At 33.9% G+C, this 11,537-nt stretch overlaps 1 protein-coding gene across 1 annotated transcript in view; it reads right to left on the bottom strand.

Moving 5' to 3' along the window:
* Positions 1-3,267: 3,267 nt before the first annotated feature.
* The window catches only part of gtf2e2 (general transcription factor IIE, polypeptide 2, beta), a 20,895-nt gene continuing 12,625 nt past the window's right edge, over positions 3,268-11,537 (bottom strand). Inside the window, exons 3-8 of the mRNA XM_016464927.1 lie at positions 6,785-6,876; positions 5,975-6,082; positions 4,393-4,575; positions 3,989-4,082; positions 3,780-3,895; positions 3,268-3,658 (exon numbers count right to left, since the gene is read on the bottom strand). Coding sequence (XP_016320413.1) covers positions 3,539-3,658; positions 3,780-3,895; positions 3,989-4,082; positions 4,393-4,575; positions 5,975-6,082; positions 6,785-6,876 — 713 coding nt within the window. The 3' untranslated portion in view covers positions 3,268-3,538. The remainder of the gene's footprint in view (positions 3,659-3,779; positions 3,896-3,988; positions 4,083-4,392; positions 4,576-5,974; positions 6,083-6,784; positions 6,877-11,537) is intronic.

Genomic DNA, 11,537 nt, shown 5'->3' with positions numbered 1-11,537 from the left:
GAAAGTTTAACAACGAAATCTATTCTAAAATAATCAGAATAGACAGAAACAGTATCAAGGGACAGAAACCCGGTGTCCACGGCACAGGATGAGATCAGTTTCTTGTAATTTGCCCTCATGTGGTACCTCAACTGTAAGAAAAAACAAAACAAAACAGAAATAAAGCTGTTAAAAATGTACTAGCAGACAGATAGACAGATAGATAAATTGATCAAGTTGCCTTTGTGTCAACTAACTCTCAGCTGCAATTAAATATATTCATGAATAATTAAAGATGTTTTACCCATTTTGAAAGACTTGAATCAGAAATAGAAGCATTTAGCAACTAAATACATAATGAATACTCTCACACCTCCATCATCTACCCTGTTTGTGTGATATTGACAACCTCATACATTTTCTTTACATAACAACAAATCCCCCTCTATATAAATATAAAATACTAAGAAATCCTTCAACACAACTGCAGTGCACGAGGAAGGTCTCCAGGCTCGAACAGATGGAGAAACATAACTCCTACTAATTTATTCATTTTCAAGACCAGGTCCATAAACAAGGCTCCAAAATCCAGTAGGGATCAGCAAGCACCAAGGTAGACTAATTTTCAGTCATGTTAATGTTCCCCTTGGTAAACTGCTGGTAAGTGCAGGAATCCAAAAGACATATTCAGTGAACACAAGAACTTACATTAATTTCATTTTCATTCATAAATCACATTTAATAAACTGGAGAATTTCATAATTCTAAGGAGGTAAAACTGCTTTATTGTTGTAAGCAGGGAGAAATATTTGACTAGACTATTTTGAATGACCACATGAGAATGTCAGGTTTTAACATTTCAATAATGATAAATTATCTTTAAAAGCATTTATTTTCTTCCAGGCTAATTTTAGGACAAAACATTCCAAACAAAACAACAGGCTGCAAAGCAATTATGCTTTTTTTTTTTACTATCGAGTCTGGGCCTTGAAAATGAAGACTTTGTATTATATGAAACCTTTCAGCCTACATGCACATTATCAATTTGACACAAAGCAGAACCCTTGCAGAGCTGTCATGTGCCATCAAAACCACCATTAAAAACCTTCTGTTGAAGACATGAACTGTAGCACACTTACATTTATGCATGACAAGAGGTGCCTAGCAACAAGAGGTGTTCTGATCAAGTGCATCTATTCATTTGAAAATACTATTTTTCTGTCTAGTGCAAGAACTGATTTTGTGTAAGATCATTTGCTTTTTATAGTCAAGGTTTCTTCAGATAATACAGAAATGGAATTTTGTTTGGCAGTTTGAATTTACTTCAAAACAGTATAGTTAATTCTCTAAAATGAAGATCCCAAACAGGGCAGTTGATTTTGATTCTGCTTTGTTAAACCTATAAAACAAACATTACAACTAAAAGTATTAGTGATTTTGACATGATTAAATAATCAATTTCCTTATTTTTTTAGTTAACCTAAAAATAAAAATGTACTCACCCTATACAGGCCATCCAAGTAATTGTTTGTTTCTTTGTCGGAACAAAGAAATGTAGCATTAACTGCAGTGAATGGATGCCGTCAGAATGAGAGTTCAAACAGCTAATAAAAGCATCGTAAGTAATCCACATGTCTCCAGGCCATCAATTAAGTAAAAAAACGTCATGTTTCTAAGAAACAAATCCATCATCAAGGTATTTTAACTTTAAACCATTGCTTCTGGCCAAAATACATTTGCCATAATCCATGCAGTCCACAATCCAAAACACAGTCCATAATCCATAATGCTTCCTCCAGTGGAAAAATTCCATCTCCAGTTGTCTTCTCACATCAAAATCCAACAACACATTTGTTTAGAACCGTTTTTGCTTGTAAAAGGAGCTTACATGTGGATATTTCGGTCCTGAGACAACTTTTTCACTGAAGAAAGCAATATTATGAATAAAGGACTTGTATTTTAGAGTTTGGAGTTAAAAACAGTCTTGATGGATTTATTACAAACACACAGCTTTTTGCTTCACAAGGTGTTAATTGATGGACTGGAGTAGTGTGGATTATTGTGATGATTTTATCAACTGTTTGGACTCTCAATCTGAACAAAACAAACTGATTATTTTAGATGTCATTCAGAAAGCTCTTCCTGTCTAAGTTGGCAGTAGCTGTTTAGAGCACTTGACCAGTATGGACCAGGGGCCATATTTACCAAAAAAAAAAAAAACCTTGGCTAAAGCTTAATGTGGAAATTAACTTGGCTAAGGGCTAATGTGGAAATTTAGGAGCAACTCCTTTAAAGAGTTCGTACTCGTACTTTTAGAACTATACATTTTTAATCTAAGAGTAATTCACAAAATATTTCGATGCTAAACGTAGCTCCTAAACAGCTTTGAAGTGCTCCTAAGGACTTCTAAGTCCCTAAGAGAAACGCAGAAATTATCCAAAGCATTTCTGCTGTTTTCAAACCGTCACAACCGGAATCTGAATATTACAATGAAATCAACTTTTTACAAAAGTATCACCTGAATTACGAAAGTTGCTTTCTTAGTTTTAAACATAGTCCAGTTTGTCTTCCTTGTATTTTCTTCTTTTTCTACACCATCCATCGCTATATACTAAGAGTATTTTTGAAATGCAGTTTAAATATATCCACTAATTAGATTAATTGATTAGGGCCAAATGAATAGAAGTAGCCATGCAGTCAAACGATTCATTGCGATTAATTGCATCCAAGATAAAAGTTTTTGTTTACATTAAATATGTGTACTGTGTATATTTATTATGTATAAATACAGTATATATTTTGAAAATATTTACGTTTATACATTTATATATTCATATATTTTATATTATATATAAATATATGTAATATGTAATATGTAAACAACATATTTTTTCTAAAATATATACATGCATGTGTGTGTATTTATATATACATAATAAATATACACAGTATACACGCATATATTATGTAAACAAAAACTTTTATTTTGGATGCGATTAATCGCGAGATATGAGTAGCACAACTGTTTCCAACATTGATAATAAATCAACATATCAGAATGATTTTTGAAGGATCATGTGACACTGAAGACTGGAGTCATGATGCTGAAAATTCAGCTTTGCCACAACAGTAATGAACTATATTTTAAAGTATATTAAAATAGAAAACCATTATTTTAAATTGTAATAATATTTCACAATATCACTGTTTTTTCTGTATATTTTTGATCAAATAATGCAGCCTTGATGACCAGGAGAAACATAAATAACTTTGAAAGGAAACAATGGATGTGGTTTGATTGCTCTTGTTTAATCTTTAAATCTAAAAAAAGAAGAGCTTAATTGTCCATTTTTAAAGCACTAGCAAAAAGTAAAACATAACAGTGAAAAGGAAATATTTACAATCTGTTCACATTTGTGTCACTCAGTACAGTTTTAAGGGGTGTGTGTGTGTGTCTGCATGTCTTTATGGTTTTGGCAATAAGACGTTAGATTAGATATACAAACATCACACAGATATCAGTCTTGTCACTTTCAGCCTTTAAAGCTGCATGTGTGTGTCACTTCTTGGAGGGAACTCCCTCAGAGTAGTCCTCCAGTACTCCGCTCAGATGATCATTATGAGTCTTAAACCGTCTCTTTTTCTGTGTTCCAGGTTTCTTCCTCTTCTGAATGGGTGCCTGCAACAGCCAATCACAAATCACGTCAACCATTTACACCCACACAAATATGCATGAACCAGCCAATCTGGAGCGAGTTTTGTGTTTGTTTATCTTCATGTGTGTGAGAAACAGAACGCACCATTTTCTTTGGGCCTGTCTCCTGCATGGACGATATGCCCTGTTTCTTCAGGTACTCTTCAATCTTTTCCTCATCTATGGAATCAACAGGAACACTGCGCCACAGCTTTTGGAACTCTGGAGAATGAATGACACTGACATTACGATAGAGAAGCTCCACCTAAATTACCAGGACACTTCTTATATTATATAATAATGATCGTCACACACCTTCATCAACAACAAACTGACAGTGTTTGTCATTGTAGAAAAGAACCTTCTTCTTATCTGGCCTGGTCACAAATATAATCTGATCCCCAAGTGCCTGAACAAAATAAACAAAAAATTAAGTATTTCAAATCTTGAAAAAGCTAATTAGCTTCTTTCTTACTGAGAACTACACATTAAATACAGAAAATCAGCTGGCAGATGAATTACATGTAAATAAATATTATATGCAAATCTGAAAATCTTTAAAAAAATAAATAAAATCACAGTACATCTGTTTAATGATGCCTCAAAACATTCTGAAGTTTCTGTGTACCTGATGCTTTAAATGTACTGTCTAGAAAATGTTCCGCCTACGTTTAAAAAAAAAATTTTGAAAAAAAAAAAGAAGTACGCTAGCATGTTACCTTAATAGCCTTGGCTGCGTTAGGTAGACCCTCTTCAACATCGTCTAGTAACACTCCTCCTAGTCCCAGCTGATCGTGTTTGTCCAGTAGTCTTAGCAGAGCTTTCTTATCCTTCAGATGATACTTGGGTTTAAAGGCATATTTCCCTTCCCGCACATCAATCTTAGGATTACTTGCTAATGCCTGGAGGGAGGGAGAAAGATTTAGATTTCCTTTTTTGTTTTTTTGAATGTGTCTCTTGACCTTGAAAAGGTGTATTATGTGTTAGTGCATGGCTCCCAGGAACATATGATTTTGATTGGTCAATCTGTGGTCAAATCAATGGCATTCTGTGGTCAAAACAAATTGTAATATGTGAATTAGATTAACACATGGCCCCGGAACCATATGTAAATCCAAAAAGAAAGCATATTTTTACAATTTCTGCAATCAGTGGAAGTCCAGCTGCTACTACAGAGAGCATGCATTTGCATTTTTCTGCAAAAACAACTAAAACCAAAGAATAAAACAAAAACAAAAAAGAATAAGACAAACAAAACCAAGCAATTAACAAAAATAATAATGATAACTTTAAAAAAACACAAGAAAACAAAACAAGAAAAAACAAAAGTAAATGCAGATATAACACCAATTTAGGGGCCATTCACATAGGATGTGCTCTTGTTTTCGGCCTCGATTTTATTTTTTATTTTAGATATCAGACACATTGACAGCTTTCCTGCCTTACAGATATCTGTGGTCTTCAGGACAGTGGTGCGATATGCGATACTTATGTTCAATGATATGGAAATAAAACAATATATTGACCTGTCTATTTAATGCTTGACTTATCTGTAACAGTGATGTCACTGAAGTATCTTTATTTGCTGCCTTTTCTCAGTAAAAAATGATATATGTAACTAAATAGCATATCAACAATAGTGTTCAATAGTGCTAAACATGGAATCCTATGTAATTCATGTTTGAGTTAAGGGGTATATTATATAGTGTATTGGTGGATGTGATGATCTATGTTGTATATACATGGAAATTGTCCAGTATTTAAATGGTAACGTGTATTTTAAGAAATTGAAAAATGGTTAATGAATGGTGACGTCAAGTAAATTAACAATTTAAAAAGTGGGTGGAGGGTTTAAATTGCTTTACACACTGAAGAAGGCCTTGACCCGAAACGTTTGTGATTTTTCCCTATTGGTGATAAATGTATAATAAAATGTAAAAAGAAGACTGTTTTTGCAAGTGTGGATCATGGTTTCATATAATTAGCATATCATGTAATCATTTTAATCTCAAAATTTTTTAACTGATTAACATCCCTAATATTGTATAAAAACGGCTAAACTTCTAATTGACTATTTTCTAATTTCTCATCTAGAATTCTGCAGTCTTTTTCTTCCAACATAACAAAATAAACCCCGACAGGGTGTTCAGAGGACATGTATTTGATTTTTAATTGATTGTTGTGAATTAGGCAGAATATTTTTTTGTGAGATGTTCTCATGTGCCTATAAATACAAAAAAATCCACACAATTATTAGTGAATGAGACCAGATGTCTTTCCTGCATGCCCACTCACACACACCTCGCTCATAAGCCACTGTTTCTGCTTCATGCCAATGTCCAGCAGCTTGGTCTCATCCAGAATTTCATCCAGAGTCAGATGATGAGTATCACCTCTCTGGTGCCTCGTCTGAAAAAGAGATGAGATGTAAAAAGAGAGTTTAAATGCGTCACGGCAACATCTACATCTGTGGATTACAGCCTGACAGCCTTTAATTACTGGCATGTCACTTTGGGGAACTGCCAAGACTGACAAAAAACAAAAATAAAAAATAAAAGTAATAAAATGCTTGTGATAATATGAAACAACTGTAACATGATGACTCTGACAATGCATTAGTCACAGGGCAAAATTTTTACAGTGTTTATTCAGGTCAGGTGGAGAAACTGTTGTTAGGAGAGTCAGCAAAAACTGTTTCAGTCCCTTTTGTCTGTTTTTTTCAAGCACACAACATAAAACCTTCACAAACTATCAGAATAAATCCTCATTTTAGATCACAAAATTGGTACAAATATAAAACTGGCAATAGATGTGCTGAGATTAGAAGCCATTTTCCAGGGAGCATGTGTTTAAATGACAGTGAGGATTGCTCAAGCTCATGAGCAATCCTCATCCTGTGGGAATTGTATTCTCTATTGCATTCTGAATCCCAGAAATCTCTGGTTAAAAGAAACCGTTTCACTCAAAAATAAAGATCAGTCTGTGTGCTCTAATGTGAGATAGGAAATGTAGAAATGAAGCAAGAAAAGTGACAATTGACAGACACTGCAGCAAATGCTTGCTTGTTGAACAGACCACTGAACTGTGGAAATGTGTGTATTTTCGTATTACCTTCATGTAGTTAACAATTCGGGCCAAAACTCCAAATTTGTATCCTGAACTCCCAGAAAGTGCTTTGAGATTGAAGGAGCCATTGCTGGGATCTGAACGATGAACAGAGAACAAAGACAACAAGAGAAGAAGAGATAAGAGACTATAATAAGTGCTGCAAATAATAGGCTATTAATGCAATAACTACTATAATCCTTTCAAACAACAATGAAAGTAATAACACAAATGCTGTTTTCTAACACAAAGTTAGTTTCTGGCAGTTATATTCCACACTATTTACAATTCTTTCTGCTGTCAGCAGACACTTTCTTACTAAAAACACCAAAAACCAAGAGTGAAATGAAAAAGCAAAACAAAACGGCAAAAAAAAAAAAAAGTATATTCTGAAAGTGCAAAGAGAAAAAGCACTCTGGCCATTCAGATCCCTTAATTCATTGGTTTGATGTAATCCATTTGACAACACTTTCTCTAATGCAAAGAAAAACCTCTGACAAAAACAGATTTCATCTGCATGATATCAAAACAGTCTTCTGTATAAATACATGTATAAAATAATAGTGTGATGTAGGAATATATAGCAGTATAACAACAATAACAGAGCTGTACTGTTTATTAATAATAGTGAAACGGTTTAAATAATTTTTTTCTAGGTAAGCACAGTATAAATATTAAACATTCATTTCAGAAACTTATCACTTCATATCACTTGTTTGCTCAACTTGTTTGTTATTGCTATAGATTTTATATCTTCTTTGAGATCAGAGACAACATGATATCAACAGGTGCACGCTACGTGGAATGTTAGTTATTTATGCATTCTTAAGCATAAGCTGCTGTAAATTGTTCACATATTTTGCATTGGGTAAATTTGAACAATACCATGCTTATTTGATGCTCATAAGTGGTTATATTTTATGCTTAAATACTGAAATGATTATATATGTTTGTATTTGAGGATCTATGTTTCATGTGAGCGGTCTGTCATGAAAATTTCTCTTAAGGGATTAAAAAAAAGCAAAAAACTAAAGTTTATATCTTTTTAAATACACACACACATATATAAATGGGTCTTTGACATATAAGGATTTTCGATTTTCAAATTTTTAAATACAAAAAAAATAGTAATATCTTTTGTAGTTATTCAAACATTAAGAATGTTGTGTACACAAATTCATATTAAAATGTTCAATTAAGTGATTTTAGTGTTTTTTCATCTAGATGAATCGGCTGTAGCCTTAAAAAATGTCATGTGGTGCGACCATGATTTATATTAAAATTAATTAATTTTCTTAACATGCTTAACATTATTTAGATGCTCTCAGTAATTAAAGTGTTTAGTAACAAAGTATTTGCATTTCTTTTGAGTTTTTGTAAATCATGATCTCATTTTTGTTCTATAATTTCAGTTGCCTTCTTAAATGTAGTTAGCAGACTTATTTTTCTGTAAATTGCATAAAACTGATAAAAATGTTTTTGAAATATCATTCACTTAAGCATACTGTTGCAGTGATTCATATTTTAGCCACATAAATTAGATAATTTATTTTTAATTTAATACAGTTATTGCTATTATTGGTCGCACCACATGATGAGTGGTCGCTCCAAATGACACAAAGACATTATATAATTAAAAATCTATTTATTAAAGGAACGTGTGAAAAGTGCAGCACATGGCATTAACTGCAGTCATTTTTTTAGACCCAGTTATTTCTAAACTTTGCCCAATCTTGGCTGCTCAATTGACCCTTCGCCGGGAGTTTGATTAACAGGCAATCTGACCAATCATAATGCCAAATCCAACATTTCTGTCCGTCCGACAAACAAACCAGACAGGAGAGTAGATTAACATTGGTGGACTTGAACTTGAAAAATAGTGTGTATTGACTATCTTCTGATGTTCATTCATGTTTATTTTGTGCTATAACTAGTAAGAGATGATCGGTTCACATGCCGCTTGAACTGAGGTGCTACAGCGATCTGTCATGACACATACATAAAAGAGCCACAAAACAGTATTTGTTGTTTGAATTTCTTATAAAAAAATTAAAAAAAAGACAAATTTTGAACTCTAAGACTATCCCCCGGTTTCACAGACAAGGCTTAAGCCTAATCCCAGACTAAAATCTAAGTCTATTGTAGCAACAGTAACTAAGGGGGGGTCTTTGCGTAGGGTTAATTTAGAGTAGCGGAAGGTTGCTGGCTCAGGTTCTGAGATGAAATCATAAACATCTTTCTTACAGTAGAAATTACATCTGGAGTTTGTGCTTGACTGCAGGGTCAGAATAAACACGCTGTCTATGGCGAGCGTTTATTTTACTTTCCTTGGCAGTGGAATCTGGTAAAATAGATTAAAATAGTTAGTAATAAATATATAATAAATTACGAATAAATGCATAATTACCTAACTAAAATTGCATGCTCTAAATTATATATTTTTTTTGCATTTTTCTCATATTGTACAAAGATTAAACATAAACAGTCTTAAATTACCCAAATTGCATAAAAATCTATTCCAAATGATTTTATGCGTATAAACCATTAATTGAATATAAAAGCACAAAAACTGCCAATCTGGGACATATATCTATAATGGAAAACACTCTGCAGTGGTCGCACCACATGATATTTGGTCGCACTACATGATATTTTCAAATTTAGTCAAAATTTACAAGCACAGAACTAGCCACCTAAACAAAACAAGCTATCTTCCCATGAAAGGTCACTATGAAATTTATAATAAAAATAAATACTTGTAGAAATAACTTAATATTCATTGTTTTTCTGAGGTCAAACCACATGATATCCAAAATTTGGTAACTACATACCAGCCATATAAAAGGTCATTTTTTTCCAAATTTGAAAGATAGTTACAAACCTTCTTGATGCTTCTATGGGTCCTTGGCAAATTGGTATATGATGCAACTTCCTATCTCTGAATGGATTTCAACATAAAAGTCCCAAAATGGTAGTTTCTTTATGGTCGCACCACATATTTCATAAAATGGAGATTATCGGACAAAGTTTGTTTGAATGTTATGATGGAAATATAAATGCAAATTCTTCGCAATTTTATACAGGATTACAAAACCCTTTGGAGTCAAGCCAAATAGTGCAGAAAATTAATCTGAATAAATTTAGGGTAATTTCAAAGATGTTTCCAAAACAACAGTTATGGCTGGACGGTCACACCACATGATGTTTTGACACTTTGAATAACAGAAAAATTACAAATAACTAATGATTTTTGAAAAGTTAAAGTTGGTACATATGTGGGAGATACTTCTTATATACGGCATCTTTTTTATGCATTTAAACCAATTTTTAACTGAAAAAATGCAATCGGACAGAAAATTTAGGCGTCACATCATTTACCGATATACAGTGCTGCTTGAAAGTTTGTGAACCCTTTAGAATTGTCTATATTTCTGCATAAATATAACCCAAAAAATCATCAGATTTGCATGCAAGTCCTGAAAGTTGACAAAGAGAACCCAATCAAACAAATGAAAATATATACTTTGTCATTTATTTATTCAGGAAAATTATCCAATATTACATATCTGTGAGCGGCAGAAGTATGTGAATCTCTAGGATTAGCTGTTAATTTGAAGGTGAAATTAGAGTCCATCTGTTCAGAGGCGTTTTTAATCAGTGAGATGACTATCAGGTGTCAGTGTGTGCCCTGGTTTATTTAAAGAACAGGGATCTGTCAAAGTTTGGTCATGTACTTTGTGGAAGTGTATCATGGCACAAACAAATGAGATCTCTGAGGACCTCAGAAAAAGAGTTGGTGTTGCTCATCAGGCTAGAAAAGGTTTCAAAGCCATCTCTAAAGAGTTTGGACTCCACCAATCCACAGTCAGACAGATTGTGTACAAATGGAGGAAATTCAAGACCACTGTTACTCTCCTCATGAGTGGTCCACCAACAAACAACACTCTAATAGCAAGACGTTAAAAAGTCCACTAGGTTTTAAAGGACTGCAGGCTAACTTATAAGCAACTAAAGGCCTTTCTCACATTGGCTTATCTTAATGTTTATGAGCCCATCATCAGAAGAACACTGAACAACCATGGTGTCCATGGCAGAGTCACAAGAAGAAAGCCACTACTCTCCAAAAAGAACATTGCTGCCCATCTGCAGTTTGCTAAAGATCATGTGGACAAGCCAGTAATCCCATCTGTGAAATGTGGTGGTGGTGGTGGTGGTAGTATCATGGTTTGGGCCTGTTTTGCTACATCTGGTCCAGGATGGCTTGCCATCATTGATGGAACAATGAATTCTGAATTATACCAGCAAATTCTGAAGGAAAATGTCAGGACATCTGCCCAAGAACTGAATCTCAAGAGAAAATGGGTCATGCAGCAAGACAACGACCCCAAGCACACGTCATTCTACCAAAGAATGGTTAAAGAAGAACAAAGTTAATGTTTTGGGATGACCGAGTCAAATTCCGGACCTTAATCCAATTGAAATTTTGTGGTAGGACCTGAAACAAGCAGTTCATAGGAGGAAACCCACCAACATCATAGAGTTGAAGTGGTTCTGTACTGATATCGTTTGCGATATACCGGTAAAAATTCTCCACACGATAAGAATTCGTCTTCCCGCGATAATAACGATAAAGGCTAGTTGTTGACATATTTCTGTGTAAGACTGTGTGGAGCGACGTGAAGGAAGGCAGATGTGAAATTGAGCAGCTCCTTCTACAATCTGGAACAGGTTTGGATAGGGCTGTACAGTGCGATCAAAA

The sequence above is a fragment of the Sinocyclocheilus anshuiensis genome, unplaced genomic scaffold, assembly GCF_001515605.1.
Source record: "Sinocyclocheilus anshuiensis isolate Anshui unplaced genomic scaffold, SAMN03320099.WGS_v1.1 scaffold128, whole genome shotgun sequence".
Lineage (NCBI taxonomy): Eukaryota > Metazoa > Chordata > Actinopteri > Cypriniformes > Cyprinidae > Sinocyclocheilus > Sinocyclocheilus anshuiensis.
This window is presented reverse-complemented; position numbering and strand designations above follow the sequence as displayed.